The 20,233-nt window shown below is 32.3% G+C and overlaps 1 protein-coding gene across 4 annotated transcripts in view; it reads left to right on the plus strand.

Moving 5' to 3' along the window:
- PTBP2 (polypyrimidine tract binding protein 2) overlaps positions 1-16,781 on the plus strand; it is an 82,273-nt gene extending 65,492 nt beyond the window's left edge. The window contains exons 9-14 of one of the 4 annotated variants that reach the window (XM_063103987.1): positions 5,992-6,146; positions 7,602-7,635; positions 8,053-8,145; positions 14,521-14,737; positions 14,848-14,925; positions 15,105-16,781. In XM_063103987.1, coding sequence (XP_062960057.1) covers positions 5,992-6,146; positions 7,602-7,635; positions 8,053-8,145; positions 14,521-14,737; positions 14,848-14,925; positions 15,105-15,237 — 710 coding nt within the window. In that variant the 3' untranslated portion in view covers positions 15,238-16,781. The remainder of the gene's footprint in view (positions 1-5,991; positions 6,147-7,601; positions 7,636-8,052; positions 8,146-14,520; positions 14,738-14,847; positions 14,926-15,104) is intronic. The other 3 variants (XM_063103988.1, XM_063103989.1, XM_063103990.1) reach the window with 3 other exon arrangements.
- Positions 16,782-20,233: the final 3,452 nt, after the last annotated feature.

Here is a 20,233-nt window from a genome sequence, read left to right on the forward strand (position 1 = left end):
GTGTAATGAGAGAAAATGTCCCAGTGACCATAATGACTATTTTGATGAGAAAGAGTGTGGTATGGTTAGATGGCATGGACATCAAAAGATGGTCCTCATTGATGGTTACAACAGCAGTCTGAAAGTAACATTGGGTGATGTGGTATAGTGATGAATAATGATTGCATCCTTTTTCTTCCCTTTGGGGAAAGGTTTAGGGAGATAAAAACAACTTTTCGAGAGGGTTATAAGAAAAGTTTTATTAGAACAAAGCAAGCTTCTAATGTAAAAGTTTTTCTACGCAATAAATGCAGTTGTGAATGATAAAAGAGAATGGATTCCAGAGGGCAAAATAGGAGTTGAAGGGAAGGTTCGTGGTAGAAGAGGAATGGATTGTTTCAGGAAAGAAGAGCAATTGTCATACTTGTCAAAAGTAAAATTTTTATTTTCAAATTAGTAAATAGAATGTAAAAACTGTGTTTTCTACCCAGTACCCTATACTTCGGGAATTAGAGGAGGACCTCAGATCCCACCAAACATCGTCTGTACACGAGACTAATAACAATCATATGTATTGAACAGGGAAAAGAAGTAAGACCAAAAAGTCATGTAGTTAACTTTGGATGGAAGTTTTAGAATGGGAAATGGAAGGATAAAAGAAATTCTGCATCCTTGAAAATCATGTATTAAACTGTCACAGTCAAGGGCAGCCTAAGGGAACATAATGACTAAATATAATATGGGATCCTAGAACAAAAGAAAAGGACATTAGGTGCAAACTAAGGAAATCTGAATAAAGAATAGACTTTAATTAATAACTCATCAGTATTGGTTGATTAATTGTAACAACTATCCCATACTAATGTATAATGTTAATAATGGGGAAAAGGGGGTGCCCAAGTTATGTCTTGTTTGTCTTTAAATTTAGAACTGTTTTTTTTTTTTTTTTTCTTTTTCTTTTTTAAAGATGACCGGTAAGGGGATCTTAACCCTTGACTTGGTGTTGTCAGCACCACGCTCTCCCAAGTGAGCGAACCGGCCATCCCTATATAGGGAACCGAACCCATGGCCTTGGTGTTATCAGCACCACACTCTCCCAAGTGAGCCACGGGCTGGCCCTTAGAACTGTCCTAAAATAAAAAATTAAAAATCACAGATAAAATTTGTAAATGATTTAAAATAGCTGAACAAAAACAGTTTAATTCTTCAATTGAAATGAGCAAGGTGTTAGGCGTGCCTGTGTGTTTCAGTGAAATATGACCTGAAGGGAAGAGGGATAGATACATAATTTATATCACTGTTTACCTTTGGATTTTGGGTCTCTTATCATATACAAGGCTGGGTGTCCCATCAGTTTCTGTGGAAGAAGGGTTACTAATACTATAGTGTCAGAACTAACACTAGAATTGTATAAAATTTCTAAATCACTTAAAATGTCTGGGTGGCCCAGCTGATGAGAGGATCATTTTACATGGAAACCATCCCTGTGACCTTCCTTTTCTTCAGCATATGGCAGTTTACAGAGCTTGTTTACATTATTTTATACTTATAACAGTCCTGGAAGTAGAACACACATTTTTATTTCTCATCATTAATATATATAAAATAGTGCTTTTTCCAGCATATCTGCTGCCTTTAGCTAAACATGCAAATCATTGAAATTAAAATGATTTCTATAGCTAAAAATAATCTATTGGAGCCAATGTATATTACATATTTTATATAAATTTTACAAAGGGACAATGATAAATTTATTGTCTGAAAGCTGGGAGTTAACATTTATATGAAAAATATAGTGCAGAATTCTTTCTTAGAACTTATTATTATGTTATGAATAGTGCATCATGAAATACTTTGTAGGTTTTTATGTTTTTATTGCAGCAGACAGCACTTAGATTAAACCTAAAAAAATTTTTACCTGATTGACAAAGTAATTTTTCAGAGAAGCGTATACTGTGGGAAATTTGGAATTTATCGTCAGAGGCTTTAAGAGTTCAGTAAAAAGTTAGACTACTCTAGAGATAGTGTGAAGGTAGTTTAAATAGTTTTTCTAAGTTATCAGCCCAGAGGAGGAAATAATGGACGAGAAATACATACTAGTGGCATAGAGGACAGAGAGTGACTGCCCCTTACCTCTTGAAGAACTTTTTCACAGTACTAAGGGCTGCTTAAAATGAAGAAGGAACATTTGGTGTAATAGATCACCTGACTTAGTAGCAAAGTGACCCAGAATGGGTTATTAGCCCATAGAAAAGAAAGGAGACTGTGAATTAGCATTCAAACAGTAGTAACAACAGTGGGGGATCTCATTCCACTTTTTGGTAAGATTTCGATTACTTCCTTGCTAGAAGGAGGTAAATTGTGTCTATTTTGAGCCCACATTTTCCTCACTAGAAAATTGGTAGTCTCATTTTTACTAAAGCACAATATTGTTTATTAAAATATAGAATTCTCTGACTTCTTTTTTTTTTTTTAATGTCTCCTGGGTCTACTGAACTAAAAAAAGGCTTTAGCCTAGACTTTTAATTCTTAATTGCCATTTAAAATTTATTTTAATTATTAGTTAATTTTTAAAATTCTCAATGAAATGACCGTTTTTCATGATAAGGCTTAATGTTTCTAAATAATATTGTGCCACCAGGTTATCTCTATTGTAAAATCCAGATTTCAAGGGGGGAAAATGTATTTGAAACACAATTAAGCCTTAAATATTTCAAGTTTTTTGAACAAGTTTTTCACCAACTTTCAATTTTTTGGTAACTAATTTTCATTAGGTTGTTTAATTGTATATTGACATGTAGAAATGTATATTTGAAGAAACATTTTGTCATCAAGATGAAGTATTAACCTTAGGCTGGTATGTTTAGATCAATATTGAATTTAAGTAGATTGATAATTTTGTATATGTTTTGTAAATTAGTAATATTTCTTGGGATGTCAACAGAGAAAAATGAGTAATAGGTGATTTATATCTATAAATTTTAGAAGTGTCAATAGTGTGTAATTTAACTACATACCTCAGCATTCTTTTTTAAAAAATGTCATATATTATAGCATTTTCTTTTCTTTGAAGTTAGTAAAGGCATTTTTAAAATTTCTTTTCTTTGAAGTGAGTAGACACATCTTTTAAATCCCCAAATTGAGCACTCTGTGTACAAAGTACCAAGCCAAGTATATATGGCAGTGATTTACAAAATGTCCACAGATCCTTGAGAGTCACTGAGACCTTCTTAGGGCATCTACAGAGTCAGTACTATTTTCATGATAATAATAAAATGTTTTTTCCCTTTTGATTTCTAATTCTCTCACTAGCATACATTGGAGTTTTCTGTATCACTCTGAAGGCTAATAGAATGTGTGATTGTCGTTCTTATGCTTTAAAAAGTTCTAAGCTTTAATTTCTGATATAATATCAATAGGTATAACCCAAATACGCAGAAGCTCTTTGTGGTCCTCAGTAATTTTTAAGAGTAAAGGGATCCTGAGACCAAAAGCTTGAGAACTTTTTCAAGTTCAAGATAATTTTAGTAGATAAATAGGAGGAGATAGAAAGTATTTTAATAAACAAGAGATGGTGGTGAAAGTCAAGAGATGGATGGAAAAAAATGCTAGGGATTAAATTATTTTAATTTTGGTAACTAATTAGTTCTTAAGTTTTTCTGGCTTAGTGGGTCCTCAGAATCACTTGTCTGTTAGACTTGAAAATGAAGCCAGAAATTAAACTAATTTTTTATTGTGGCCAAATAGCTTTGATTTTTTTTTTTTTTAAGTATTGTTAAAAAGGAATTTGAGGCTTGGTACTGAACATTTTTTTTCTTCTGTATGCCATGTATTATAGTTGGTGGATTTATTTTTGCTTTTGTTTTTTCAACATGGATCTTGTAAAAAACATGGAATTTAACAGAATTTTAAGTCTAAAATTTTAGACTAAAAGCTGGCCAATTAAAGGCAGGAAAACAAGGAGATGATTTGACAATGTAATGACATTCATCTGGAGTTTCTGCGACTATTAAATAATTGTGGTGTTGTCAGCTTTAGTTGAATGCTCTGTGCATTCAGCCCAAGCTATCTGAAAATACTGCAGAACAGTGTTAAAAAAGGGGGAAGTTCATTGTCCACTAGTATGCAAGAAAGATTACTGTAAGTGTGAATGCATGCCTAGGGATTAGTAATGTATCTTTAACAAATGAAGATATCCATTGAACGTTAAATGGAAACAACCTATGAACTCAGAGATATGGTATTTAACATGGAGTTAGTAATGCAGTAGAATAGTTGGTTGAAAAAATCCATATTGGGAGATACAAAAAGGCACTGAACAGTACTGTCCACTAGTAATTACTAGGCATAGGAATTTTTTATTTTAAAATTAGACCCCTTTTTCTGGGACTTACTTTAAAAATAGAATGGATGAGTGTATGAAACAAGATTGGCCAGGAGATGATAATTATCAAACCTGGATATAATTATTAATCCTGGGTGATGGGTACATGGCGGTTCATTAGTCTCTTCACTTTTATATATGTTGGAAATGTTCCAAAACAAAAAGTAAAGTCAAAAAAAAAAAAAAAGTGGGGAAATAAGAAAGAAAGGGGGATCTTAAAAAATGCTGTGGGCAAAAAGCTGTAAAATAAACGCATGCAGAGCAAGCTTATAAATGAGAAACATATCATTCCATTGATAGAGTGCTCAGAGAGAAGAGATAAAGGTTGACTAAAATGGAAATTGAAGGTGAAAGTTTTGTTAAGTCAAAAACTTAGGTTAAGGGTTGTGAATCTTAAAGAACCACTCAGACTGCCAGTGAAAGGTTATAGTAATTTCAAGTAAAAAGATGATAAACTTGACTAAAAGAATAAGATGTCTGAAACAAACTTGACTAAAAGAATAAGATGTCTGAAACCAAAGGTAACAGCAGATCCTTATGAAAATGCACAAGAAGGCTGGAAAGAGAAGAAGAAATAATATGTGACCTTATGGAACGACAGAGCTAATAAGGGCCAGTTGTATCCAGGTATGTCAAGAAGTCAACTTCATTTAGGTTGGGTGTTTGTTCCTTTATCATGGGAAGGTAAAAAAGAATATATTTCTTTTGTAAACTAATAATTTATTGAGAGCTGGTATGTTAGAATTTAAGGGACATAAAAGTCTGTGTGATATATTAATTGTTTCTTGTTCTTTCTAGTAGGAGGGTGTTGTGTTTGATAAACTTGTGTTCATTATAACTACTAGAGTGTGGAAATAAGAAGGCAAACATGTTTTGCTAAGATTTTCTTTAGGTCATTTGTATGAATTAAATGATGCTGTTCAGGATGATTGTCTCTAGGTTCTGAAGGACTTAACTGTATTTGTTTCATAAGCTGTAATTATTTTTATTTTTATTTTTTTATAAATGCTTTATTTTAAAGTTCACCATTATACAATGTAATAGTTTTTTGTGTCCCTAAAAAGAAAGATTTAACAATCACAGTAATACATTGAACTTTCAAAAAGAGAGAACAGAACTGAGGTTACCAGAGGTGGGAAAAAGGGGAGGATGCAGGGGTGGGTGGGGGGTGAGGGAGGAATTGGTATGTGTCTGATTTCAAGTATGGGTTTGTGAAGAAGGATAGCATTTATAGGAAAAAAGTATGAGTTACCATTATGTTGAAGGTGAAATTTTTTACATTTGACTTCTTATTGTAAACCATGGAAGTGAGCTTTTCAAGTCTCTGACTTGGAAATGTATTTTTTATGCTTTTTTTGCTTTTCTGTAGGAAATGGAGTAATGTAGACTTAATTTTTTAACATAATACAGGTATGTACCATAGTTCAAATAGTAAATGGTTTTGTTGAAATCAGTTATTTTTCTCTAATACTGCACATCAGCAAACCATGCTTCTAAACATAAAAATTAACTTTCAGGAACCATTCGGAATGGTCACCCATAAGCCAGCCATGCAGCCATCGTGCTTAAATTGGTTTTTGTAAACGACTTGTGTGTGTTTCGTAAAATATGCTTTATTTTAAAATTAGGGCTTCCTGTTGCAGCTGTTCCAGGAGCTCTGAGTCCTTTGGCTATTCCAAATGCTGCTGCAGCAGCTGCAGCAGCTGCTGCTGGCCGAGTGGGTATGCCTGGAGTCTCAGCTGGTGGCAATACAGTCCTGTTGGTTAGCAATTTAAATGAAGAGGTTAGTAAAATAATTTTCTAATGTTTATTCTTTAACTCCATTTCATTTGTGAAAGTTTTTCATGTTTATTTCATTTTGCACTTGCCTTTCTTTTTATGTACATTCATTAGTCAAAAATATTTTCTGTATGTTTCTACTTCTGAATAAAATCTGCATACTTGTTTAGGTAATACTTTATTTCCTTAAGCAGTCATATCTTTTTATATATCTGTATATGTATATATTTTTAACCTAACTACCTATTTTTCCTAAGAAAAATATGGTGAAGTACCATAGTTTGGCTTTTTATCTTTTTGTTCTCAAAGGCAAATGTGACCTAATTTGCAAATTTAACTGTAAAACAATTTTGCTCTTTGCCTTTTCTAATTATTTGCTTGTTCATTTCATGCTTATGTGTCATTGCATTTTTTTAAAATCTTATTTTATGTGAACTACTCTAATACATTTTTCTTTAAAGGTTCTTCCAAAGATCTTGACGAGGCACTCTTCCAGTCTTTCTTAGTAATTTTTTCTTTGCAGTTATTAGTCATTGTCTTCTAAAAATATTTTTCAACTTTATCCCCGTCCCTTCTTGTTAAATGAAATTTGTTGCTAAGTTATTTTCTTTAGTTGTACATTTTATGTCTTGGATATTTTATTTTGATTGCTATGAAAGCTGGTATGAAATGTGGGAAGTTCAGTGTATCAGTTTATGATGTCTAATTTAAATATTTCATTTTTAATTGGCCTCTGTTAATATGGACATTAAACTTATTTTATCATTTAATATTATTATCATTCACAGTTCTGCATGCTAAAATGTTTGAATCAGAGTGCCTTTGTTTTTATTTTAAGACTTTTGCCTGCATTTCATAACCAGCCATGCTTATGCAGTTAAAGTTCAAAGTTTAAAATTCCTATGCATGCTTTCCTTCCCTATGTTGAGATGAAATGCTGTAATTTACTCTTTGGTATAGATGTACTTTACCCATATTTGTCTTGGATGACTACATTTTACTCAGTTTTTCTTGTACAGTACATAAACCAACCATTTTCTGACCAAATTCCTGCATTTCCTATGTACTGACCTATATTTTATTTTTTTTTTTGTTCCCCAATTCCTTATTTTTTTCTTCTGCATTGCTGTTTCCCTTCCCCATTTCATCCTTTTCCCTGTGTGTTCACCTTCCCTTTCCTTGTCTTTTCCCAAATGCCCATTCCCTTCCCTGTCTTATCCTTTATTTTCCTTGTCCTTGTCTTCATTCCCTGTCTCCATTCCCTATGTTCATGCTTCTGTGCTTGAACAAATGTTCCTCGGACCAACTTGCCCCAATTAACCGCCTTGAACCATGATCCATGACCACCTCACCATTCTGCGGGAACCACCCTTCGTTATGGATGATCTGTTCATCTCCGCTCTTCCTCGACTCTTCTCTCTTCTTGTCTTACGCTGCTTGCTCTTCTCTCCTTCTAAAGATGGTTACGCCCCAAAGTCTGTTTACCCTCTTCGGTATGTTATTGTTAGCACTATACTTTTATTATTGATTTGATTTTTGTTTCACCTTAATTCTTATTTGTAGCTAGCACTTTGGCTTAAAGTTGAATAGTAAATCTTTTGCTATTTTTCTTTGCTATTTAAAACTCTCCATAGACACAAAATTTGTTTTAATGCATGCTGATTTATTTTGCATGGTCTTTAATTTAATATCATTCACATAGCTTTGAGGGTTTATCAAAAATTATTCTTTTCAAAATTCACTGTTCAAAATCTTGATCTTCTTTATTCATTTGTGAGAATGATGAGATTGAATGAGTGGTCATGTTGATGTCTGAATGTTTCATTGATATGTCAGAAAGATAATCTTTAGCTGACTTGCATGTAAAATTAATTCCATTTTTGGATTACCTCTCTATGACTCCAAAAAAGGTGTTTATGGAGATGTGCAGCGTGTGAAGATTTTGTACAATAAGAAAGACAGTGCTTTAATACAGATGGCTGATGGAAACCAATCACAACTTGGTAAGATTAAACTATGTGTTACTTATACATTTTCAATTCTGATTTCAAATATATAATGTAAATTTTTGAATTAAAAATAAACTCCTTTACGTCTGTAAGAATCATTTATTTTTTAATGGCCAGGAATCAAAACGTCATTTTTAGTTTTCATACTTTACTATAAATAGTTGTACATGATGAACATATTTTTATTTTTCTGGTATGCTGTTATTTCTCAAGCTAAGTCTGATGGGAAAAGATTTTATCTCTAAAATTGCAGTAACACTTTCACATAAGAATTGCGGCATTTATATTGAAGATTTTTCTTAGTGTTTTTCATTCCTGGTTATTCCCTGTAATAGAGGCTGTTTTATGTAGTCCGTGGAATCCTGATTTAATGCCATGTTATTTTAATTCTTCTAAAGTCATTTATAAATTTTTGCCTGAACCTATAGTAATGGAAAGATTCACATGGAAAATGTCTTTTAGAGATACAAAGTTCTAACAGATTGAAAAACCTGTTCAAAAATACACTTATATCATTACTTAGGTAAATAGTTAATGATTTTTATTAAACATCTCATTTGACTTTATGCACAAAGTCAAATCACATAAATCTAGAATCCAACTGCATACTCACAGTGTGATTGACTATAAATATCAATATGTTTTTAGTTTATAATTCTGTTCATTGAGATTCAGGGATGATGATGCCTCAGACTGATTATATTCACAATGTTAAGTTTGTAATTTGCCATTTTTGATATAAAGGCTAGTGTATTTTTGTTATATCAATAAGAGACTCACCCTCAGATGAGCAACACAATATACTAGACCAATTTTGGGCTTTGAAATTAGATAGAAAAATTGAATTTCAAACAGGTAGTAAGTTTGAAATTTAACATTTTTTGTCTGATCTTGGTAGCTCAGACTGTGTGTAAAACTATTCAGCTGGCTCTTCATTTTCAAAATGGTGATACCTATCTAAAATGAAAGGTATATAAAAATGCTGATTATGTCATAAGTACTTGGTATGTATTTTCCTCTTCCTCCTTGTGTGCGCTTCTGTAATTTTATTGGAGGATAAATGCTGTTGTTTTTATATACATTGTAAGTAGCATTTGATAGTGCTTTGTCGTCAAAGCATTCTCAAATATTTCATTTTTTTCTCATCGCCATTTGAGTAGCATTACTCATATATGGGTGCCATTACTCTCATATAAATAAGAATGCAGAATTATTATGATTGAGAATTACCTGAAGTAGAATTTAATGAGATTCTTTTGTATATTTTTTATGTAGAGAATATTTTCAATAAGTATATTTTAATTTTTACCATACTTGTATTAGTCTGCTTGGGCTGCCATAACAAAATACCACAGACTGCGTGGCTTAAATAGAAATTTATTTTCTCAAAGTCCTGGAGGCTGGCAGTCACAGGTAAGGTGCCAACAGATTTGGTTTCTGGTGAGGGCTCTCTTCTTGGCTTACAGACAACTGCCTTCGCCCTGTGTCATCATGTGGCCTTTCCACTGAGCAAGCATGGTGAGACAGATCACTTCTTATAAGGACACCCGTCCTATTGGATTATGGCCCCACCTTTATGATCTCATTTAACCTTAATTACATCCTTAAAAATTCTATCTTTAAATACGGTTACTTTGGGGATTAGGGCTTAAACAATATATGAATCTTATGGGGGCACAATTTGGTCCATTACAGTACTGTAATGGACCAAATTGTGCCCCCTCAAAATTCTTTACATAAAACAAAATTTTAAAAATGTATAAAAGAATCTGTTTAGATTCTACTTCAGGTAATTCTCAATGATCATAATTCTGTATTCTTGTTTATATGAGGGTAATGGCACCCATATATGAGTAATGCTACTCAAATATTGTAAATATTCTCAATTTTATAAGATAATGTTGCTGAAGTTTTGACCTCGTAATAGTATGATTTATAATTTTTGGGCTAAATGTAGTGATGATTTATTATTTCTTGTTGCTGCTAGGGTCGATTTTGCTTTCTTGAAAACCATAAAAAATATGACCAAAAAAAAAAAATATGTGCTCACACACACTCACACACTCAAATCCTACACAAAACTAGGGTGTACTACTGAGAAAAATAAGTGAAACTAAAAAAAATTAATATGCTTTGTTTCTGGGCTCTCTTCTCACTCTTTTTGGTTTTCATGGAACTCTATTTGAAAATACTCATTGCTTTATATTATAGGCAGATGTCTTTATGCTTAAAAAGTAGCATGGGGGAAATAAATGCAAGGAAAATTAAGAGATATAGTCAGTAACGTTTAAATGCGAATGGGATTGTTGCAAATCTTAGAGGTCATGCTGTGTCATTTCAGACCAGAGTTTTAAAATTTGCAAACATTAAGTTTTTTTGGATAAACTTTGTATCATAAGCCTATGTAGTTGATACAGTTTTTTAAAAATTTGGATATTTTAAGAATAATAATATTTGTAAATTCTCATATTTAAAAATATAATGTACTGATCTCCAAAGATTAAAATAAATAAGTTATAACAAAATGCCAGAGAGTAGTTTCTTCATGTTAAAATGATTGTCTAGTTTCTCCAATTCATGTTTTCAGGAATTACTTTAAAAAATGCCCCTGACTTTTTATTTAATATGTAGCTGCCATCTCAAAAGAAAACGTACTTAGTTCTTGTTCATAACAGACCTTTACCTACTAAATTAGGTCTATCAAACTGTACTATAAAGTGAGTGGAAATTATATTCCTCTGGTGTTACAATATATGAGCAGTTTTTAAGTATGTGTATATATATTGACGTTCACTTCTACTGTCATGAGTAATTAGGAACTCTTACAAAGTCACACTTTGAGGCATTGCTGGTCTTATAAAAGAGAGGTCTCAAGAGACCTTTTCCTCCAACAGGGGAAGGATGTGGAAAAAAATAGGAAAAAATATAAACTTAAGATTATGATAGAGTCAAGTTCCAGTGCATCAATAGTATTAACAAATGTAAAGAAAGAAATTCATCGGTTAAAAAGATGGTCAGATTTGATTTTTTAAAAGCTACCTGTATGTTCTTTATAGGAGACATAAAGCACAAGGATATGGAAAGATTGAAAGTAAAGGGATATAGCGATGTGTTGAGTAAATAAAAACCGATATTAATTTAAGACAAAAAGTGCTGGTAAAATATTTGCTTCACCAGAAAGATGCAAGTTTTATGTGTACCTAATGAAATAGCCTCAATTTTAATATATAAATCATAAATGGATAGAACTACAGGCAGAATTGAACAAACCCCTCATAGTGGTGGATTTCACTCCTTTCTGAATTTTATGGCAAGCAGACCAAAAACAAACAAAAGATACAAGTGATATATAACACAATTACTTTAAAAGAATTATGTATCTTAACAATTATGCATCCAACATATTCTTTGTAGGCACATATGGAACATTTTAAAAAATTGATCACATACTAAATCTTAAAGTAAACTTCATTTCAAAGAGTAAATATTATATAGACATCATTCTCTGACTATTGCACAATTAAATTAGAGTTAATAAAAACATACATTTAAAATCTCCATATATCTGGAAATTTTAAAATAAGTTCTAGTATCTCCTGGGTCAAAGAAGTTCTTTTAATAGGTGCTTAAAATACTTAAAAATAACATACTATATACAAATTAGATGTGCGTGATATAGTGAAAGCAGTGTTTTGATGGAAAGTTATAAGAATGACACTATAAACCCACAAAGAGTAGATATTAAAGACAAGACTAGAAATCAGTGGTATAAAAGGCAAACTTAGAAAGAACAAAGCCAAAAGTTGTGTCCTTTGAGAAGACTAATAAAATAGACAACAGTTTGTAAAAATTTTTTAAAAAGTGAGCGATGACTTAAGTAATATTTTGAATTATAAGGAAGTATCGATATAGTTTCAGTTCCGCATTATATAAACTCCTGTATCTGTAAATTTCTTACTGTCTTTTAAGTTTTCATTATTCATTAATATCTTCTTCAGAGGTGGATTAAGGGGAAGTTAAAAATTATGTTCAATCAAAAATACCATTTTCACTATACAACATTTATTCTTTTATCATTGCTTTGTCCACGAAGTATAAGATTCCCATTGTTTAAAACATGATTCCTTTCATATTAGTAAGTCAAATAATTTCCTTCTGCTTTATTTTGTTTAATCATTATGTACCTTAATTTTTGACAAAGGTTTTTTACTTAAAAACTTTGGTATTCTAATTACCCTTTCTACTTCCTTAACCTTTAGATCATTTTAGGTCTTTAGGTCAGCAATCAGCTGGTTAGGATCTGTTTCATTATAGCTGTTTGGTCAGTTTGCTTTATTTTAATCCCTTTCCTCTGTCACCCATCTCTTCTTTATACAGTTACTATGGCTAAGACATTTTATTGTTTTCTTATTCCTGCCCTTCATTATCCCAAAGCTCAGCTGTTTTTGTAGCCTTTTCATTTAGACAGCTTTTTTTTTTTTTTTTTTTTACCACAACCTTAGCTTCCTTCTTTATAACGCTTTATTCCCCAAGCCCCTACCTTATAACATGTTTTGTCTAAGGTTAATAGCACTTTATCATAAACAAAAGATCTGTTCACTTAAAACAATAGAATTATATAATTTTAAAAATATAGTTCCATGGATTTTATTATAAAAGGATTTTACCTACCAACACTGTAGATAATTAAGAGTTAGTTTTGTAAGCGTAAACTTATAGGTGTATGTGAAATGCAGTATAAGAAACTAGTGAGAGAAGATTCAGGCCTGAGAAATGATTCTGTTACCCTCAGTTGAAAATCAGACAACTTACAAATACATAACACTGCAGTGACAGGAAGAGTTAACTTGTTTCTACAAAGTATGGAGGTTGTAAGTAAAAGAAGTGCTATTGTTTCTTTTCTGAATGGTACCTCATATTTTTATAGCATTGCTCTTTTCAAATCTTTTATATTTAATTGGTTTATTCTATACAAGTAAGTGTGGCAAGGTTCATGGATTTAACACATTCTTGGTATCTTCTGTGTCAGAGTGTACTGTAGAATACTAATTATCTTAGAAAGTTTGAGAGTAGAGATTGTGTTCTCAATTCCCTGCTCTTCCACATTGCCTTTACTTCTCTGCTGTTAGTACTTTAATACTTTTATTCAGCTTAATTATAGTCAATTAGACCTTCAGTTTAGCCAAAGTATATGATTTATTAGAATGTTCTCTTTTAGTTGTTGGGACTGGTGAATAAAACATATAACTGTTTTCTAATATCAGACCAGTTCATTTAGTTTTAAAGTGTAACCCAAGAGCTACCTCAGGAAGTAGCTATATAATATTCTGTGTTCGTGCACTGTGCTAAGTGCTGGAGTAGAGACCGTGGCTCTTGTCTTCAGGTACCTTGCAGTCTGAAAGATTGTGATGAGCTTCTAAAAAGGTATAGGGTACTTCATGGGGATTATCTAGTGAGATTTTGAACCTTTCCAGAGAATGAAGGAAGGCTTTCCTGGAGAAGTGACTTGAAGGGTATGTAGGCTAAGAGGGAAAGAAAGGAAATTATTATAGGTAGAGAGAATAGCATGTGCACAAGAATAAAGGTAAGAAAAACTAGCACTTAGTGTCAATCCTGAATAGCTGGAATGTAAAGTGAGAGGAGTACAGTACAAGATACCATGAGGGCTGTCATGGTGTCTTATCTACCGCTTTATTTCCAGCATTAGCACAGTGGTTGGTATTGCACCTCATTGATATATATCTTCTAGCCTGTTTGAACAGATATTTAAGGGTCAGACTGGGAAAGGTATACAGCAAGTTATTAAGTTTCGACTTTGTCCCTAAGGGTTTTAAGTAGGTAATGACATTAGATTTGTAATTTATGAAGGTCATCCAGCTGCTATGTATAGAATGGATTGGAGAAAAGTAGAGAAATGACCAACAGGAAGACAAATGAAGAGACTGAATTATCCAGATAAGAAATGATGGCAGTGAAAAGTGGAGAAAATTTGAGAGTTAATTAGGAGAAAGAATTTCAAGGATTTAGCAATTAGGACATGGAGCAAAAGGTTGAAAAAGAGTTAGGGGTGACTACTCAGTTTCTTTCCTGAGTAGTTAAGTATATGATTTATCAGCAGGATTGATGAGGAAGATAGATATTAATAATCTGGATTTTCATTCTGTGAAAGAAATTGGCTTTTTTGTTAAAATGCCTTGTCTAATACAAATGAAAATGGAATTCAAGTCTTGTCACCAGTGGCTATGGTAAATTCATGATTTATTTCGAAAATCATAGGAAAATTCAGATTTTTAAGCTATTATTTTAAAATAAGAATTATTTCCATTTTAAGCTTTGATGTTTTTTAATAGGCATTCTTTCTTCTTATAGCCATGAACCATCTTAATGGACAGAAAATGTATGGAAAAATTATTCGTGTTACTCTCTCCAAACATCAGACTGTACAACTACCTCGCGAGGGACTTGATGATCAAGGTCTAACAAAAGATTTTGGTAATTCCCCATTGCATCGTTTTAAGAAACCTGGATCCAAAAATTTTCAGAACATTTTTCCTCCTTCTGCAACTCTTCATCTATCTAATATTCCGTAAGTATTTAAGCTGGAGTTTATTGGGAATATACATTTCATTTTAATAAAATATAAAGTTATAAAATTTATTATTAATCTTTACTCTCTTTTCCATCCAATTTTCCTAGTCCTTCAGTAGCAGAAGAGGATCTGCGAACACTGTTTGCTAACACTGGGGGCACTGTGAAAGCATTTAAGTTTTTTCAGTAAGCAAGCTTCCTTGTCTTTAAATTAGTGACTTGATAGAAGTAAAAGTTTTCTTCAAGTAGTTTTATTTTTGTTTATAGAAATTTTTGATTCTAGCATGAGCAAAATTCAAGTATTTAAGTCCTTCCTAAGTTTTTTTTCTAATTATGAAGTATCTAATTTTATAATTTTGTTTCAGAAGAGATCACAAAATGGCTCTTCTTCAGATGGCCACCGTGGAAGAAGCTATCCAGGCCTTGATTGATCTTCATAATTATAACCTTGGTGAAAACCATCATCTGAGAGTGTCTTTCTCCAAGTCAACAATTTAAAAAGGAGGAAATGAAGATTGGGGGTGAATCACATTCTTCAGTGTCATCACCTATTATTGACTGTTCAGAAAAGTGGGGACCAGAGTTTGATTTTTTTGGTTGTTGTTTTTTCCATTTTATTTTTTTTCATGCTGTTATCATTCCTTGGTTATATAACGAAATGGCATATGTAAAGGCAGAATTATTAACTGCTATATTTCATGTGTTCTATAGGGAAGCCATTTTTATTGTCTGTTTAAAATTTCAGTTTAATTTTGCTTTTTTTTAACTTAGTTGACATACGTGCCTTAAAAAGGAAAACTAGTGTTGCTATTGTGCATTTACTAGAAAAAAGAAATTGGTTGTCTAGGGCACATTGTTACATGGGAATTAAAATATGTTTAGGCAGGGGTGTGTAAAAAGGTTAAGTTTTTGTTTCTCCTGCTTGGAACTTATTTTTGATTATTGGCTTGTCACATTTCTTTCTATTTAATCAAATAAGACGTGATATTGAAAGAACAAAGCAGCATTTTTAGTTTTTACTACCTTAGGCTTTATTGCTTTTAAAAAAACATTGGCCTTTTGTATCTCACAATTCTGGTCTAGATTCAGTTATGAATGTAGGCATTAGTTAAAATTAACAAGATGCAGAGTATTAATTTCTTAAGACAACAAAGTGATTTCTGTAAGTTTGAGCCCTATGTGGAAAGCATTGTGGAATCTTAACCTTTTTGTACACACTCTTGTGGGACGTATCATATAAATGTCAGCACTAAGTAATGTCTTGTTTGTGGCTGAATATTTTTCGTAGATGTTTTTGAAGTTGACATGACTTACGTGCATTTAAATATATATTGCCATCCTTAGTTTGTAATTAAGATTTGGAATATGGTTGTGGATTTCTGAGCATGTGCAGACTGGTCTAGCTAGTTCAGGAACTGGTGCATGTATTTTTCAAAGGTAAAGAAAGTGTACTGCGAAAATTTGCAGGAAGGTTAATTTTGTGGCAGTTTTCTAAAACTGACAACCAGGTGGGACCAAAGTTTATGTGCCTTTAGTCTTAATTTACCTTGCATTGTAATATTCAGTTTTAATAAATCTTCAAAATATTTTGTATTTAGGAATAGATCTGACTTTAATAAAAACATGGCTCAGAATCTACAGGTCAAATTAATTTGAACAGTTCTTGTCAATCTGGATTGTTGATTTGTTTAAATGACCAATACTTTTTGAAATTGATGTACTTAGTTTCCAGATTCATAGATTCTGTTACCTATGTAGACAGAACGGTCATGTATATTTTCTATTAGTTGAGTTTTTACATCTTTAGAAATGTAAAATTCAGTATAGTTTGAAAGCGGCACAATTAAAAATTAATTTTCTAACAAAGTTGGGAGGTTTGATGGTTGTTTAATTTCATTTTGTGTGTACTCTGCTTACCTCTGTAGCATGCTCAATAAACACTTCTGTAGCTCTGTATTCACCTTTTCTGTCTTTCTCTGCTGCCTTTTCTTTCTCCTCCTCTTTGTTTTCACTCCACTGTGCTTCAGAATTCATGTTTATTCTCTGCCAGGGTGGGAAAGGAGTAATAATATTACAGTTCCATGGCTTTATACCATAAATAAATCTAGATGCTGTGAAAATATACCAGCTGTTTTTTTTTTTTAATTGAATTTAAAAGATGGTAACTGCTTTTCAAGAGGACACATATTAAACATTTCCCACCCTGTTATATAATCTACTGCTTTAAAGACATAACTTTTATTGTAGCTTGTTAATTCTTTCTATCTCTTTTGTTGTTGTTGTTTTTATTTCCAGTAGATTTATGCACTAATAGATCTTTTGGATTTGCCATGCTCTCTTGCTGCAGTTTCATCTTTTCATCTTTTGTGTCTGCTAAAGATTTCCTACTAATCTTAGACTATCTTGTGATTTTAACACAGTACTTGATGTTATTGGAAAGAGTAGCATATCATCTGCTTTTGCTTTGAGTGGGTAAGAAGATATACATTCAGGCATTTAAAAAACTTAAGTATAATTTTTATTTAACAGTCTGGAGATGTCACTACTTTCACTTTTTAAACAGAAATAGGGTGCTATTTATGTTATTCCAAATATTTTTGGCCATTTTTTCTAAACTGGTGTCAGATAACTTGGGAGAGTTATACATGTTCCATTAGTTTATTTTGTTACAGAATACCTAACAATTGTGCAGAACTTAGGGTAATGAAAAATAAGTGAAGAAGCATAAGGTATGTTTAAATATACTCTTAAAACAATAATTCAATCACCTCCAACAGAGAACAACATAGTAAGCAAAAGTGATCTTGTTTACATTAGAGTCAACAATTTGAGAGTGATTTGGAAGCTGGGTGATATCCCATGTTTTTTCTTCTTAGCATTGTAGTACAGAGGTACTCTAGCAACATCAGATGTATCTAATGACTGTAAAAAACCAGTAAGTACCATGGTTAAAGAATAGTAATTGAACAAGCTTCTGTAAGTGAAGTGTTTCTCAGTATTGGAGGTGGTTGCAATACTTGGAAGTAGGTTCCACCCTCTTTTCAGGCGGTTCCTTGTGGGTGGGATTGACTGAGAAGAAACAAAGTCCTGACCTCTGTGTGGTAACTGGGGTTGCTCCAGTTGCTGAGCTGGGGAGAGTTCCCAGTATCTCCCTGATGTGGGAGTTACCAGAAATCAAAGTTCTTCCTTTCCAGGGACATGGCACATTTTACAGTCTCTTAACAGTGTGCTCCAAGACAGCCTTCCTTCCAAAGCACCAAGTTAGTGAATATTAAAATATTCTAGAATATTTTAATTCAGTACATGAAATTAAGTTAACCCAGTCCTTGGTATATAGTAAATTGCTTATTAAATGTTAGGTAAAAATAATATCAGCTTATATTCAGTGTTAGAAGCCTGTTTTAGCATTTGAAAGCAGCTAAGAAAACCCTTAACGAGGAAGAGTGATGAATCATTCTATTAGTTACATTAGTGATTACATTAACATTTTTGAAGCAATTTAGCTTCAAGATATAAGGTTAGTATAGTCACATACCTCATAACGATGTTTTGGTCAAGGCTGACCACATATATGACAGCAGTCCCGTCCCATAAGATTATAATGGACCTAAAAAATTCCTGTTGCCTTGTGATATTGTTACCATGGTAACAGCACAAGCATTACTCACATAGGAGCCATAGCCTATACCGTATAACCTAGGTGTGTAGTAGGCTATACTATCTAGGTTTGTATAAGTACATTCTATGATGTTCATACAGTGATGAAATGGCCTATTGATGTATTTCTCAGAACATATCCCCATCATTAAGTGACATGACTGTACAAATTATGATAATCAGCTTAATTTGTTAATGTGGTTCTATTTGAATCACCATACAGTTTCCAGGGAAAGGGCAAATCATTTTTCCAGGCCTCAGTATACTCATCTGTAAAATGGAGGCAATAGATTTTGCTTTGCTCACCTGCTGGTTCTATTGTAAGGCTGAACTAGGTAAGTGCAGGAATGCCGTGCAATTGATAACCTGCTATGTAAGTAAAAAAAAGTTATAAATTAGTTCCCAGTCTGCCAGCTTTGCCCTTGTGAACTTAGTTAAGTTTAAGAAATATTTCTTACACTTAGTTGTTAAGTCTCTAATGTCTCTCTTCTTGCTGCAAAGAAATATTTGTTAATGTTTTAAAACTATTTAAATGGTATCTGGTAAAGCAAAAAGATGTGGAATAGTTATATAACACATCTGAAAGCCAAATGAAAGGAGACGTTAGATTTAGCCTTATATTTTCTTTTGGAAATATTTGATAGCATAGATATATATTTACATATTTAGTTGTAGACTCCACTTAAAAACAAGATTTTATATGTGCAGACCTTTAAATATTACTGGGGAACTTGGACGTAATTCTAACACTTAAAGTCATTCCAGGCTAAGAAAGGAAGAAAAGATGTATTCACATGAGTAGCTCAGGACTTGAAACAAGATTTTTCTGGCTGCCTCAATACAAGCGTACTTTAACAAGTTTGTGGAACAATAGTATTCAAAGATAATATGAATCTTTCTATGAACTTTTTGAAGTACCCTTGTATATTGAAATAGAGCATAAATCTGAAAACATTTGTTTTCAGGAGAAGGTACAGATTGTTTTGTGAAATTGAGTATACTTAGGTTTCTATTTTAGCTAAATATTGGCTTCTAGAAAACCTGGTGATAATTCAATAGAAAATCTTAATTTTAAGCCACAATATTAGAATGTGTTCACTGATTATCAAAAATTTATAGTTATTATTCTTTATTATTCTGAATATGTTCCCTTTAAATTATTTTTTTAATGTCAGATTTTTCAAGGGAAAGTAAATATTTGAAGTTAAGCAGAGTATCAGATTATCCACATTAAGGATAAAATGAATTGTTCTAATATACAGAAAACACAAAACCATGGTGAACCACCTGTTCACTTAACTATATCACCATCTAACATTTTCCATATTTTTAATGTAATTGTTATATATGATTAAATGAAATATTACAGATTGAACTGAAATTCCATATGTATCTCTTCCTCATCTTAGTTTCCTTACCTGATTATCTTTCCCCAGAGGTAATCATTACCTTGAATTTAGTGTTTTGTTGTGGTTGCTTTTCATGGGGAATTTTCCTATATTGTGTAACCTAAATTTCTTTTTCTGTCTAGTTGCAAAAATACTGCAAATGATTTAATATTTCACAGTGTTTAATACAATGTTTTGTTGTCCAGCACACTTTTTTAAAGATTAGGATATTTGGGCATTGATATTCCCCTTATCAAATTTCGTGACGTTTAACCAATTTTTTAAGGTTTTTAAGTCCTCCTTTTCAATAAATATTGAATGAGTTGTTTGGGTCTCAAGTTTCTCTTAAGATAAAGATGTAAAAAGTAAACAAGGAGCTATTTAAAGCCAAAATTATGTGTGAGGTCCTTCAATACAAACATACCCTTTCTAGCTTCACATTGTAGTCA

This window comes from Cynocephalus volans, chromosome 8 (assembly GCF_027409185.1).
Source record: "Cynocephalus volans isolate mCynVol1 chromosome 8, mCynVol1.pri, whole genome shotgun sequence".
NCBI lineage: Eukaryota > Metazoa > Chordata > Mammalia > Dermoptera > Cynocephalidae > Cynocephalus > Cynocephalus volans.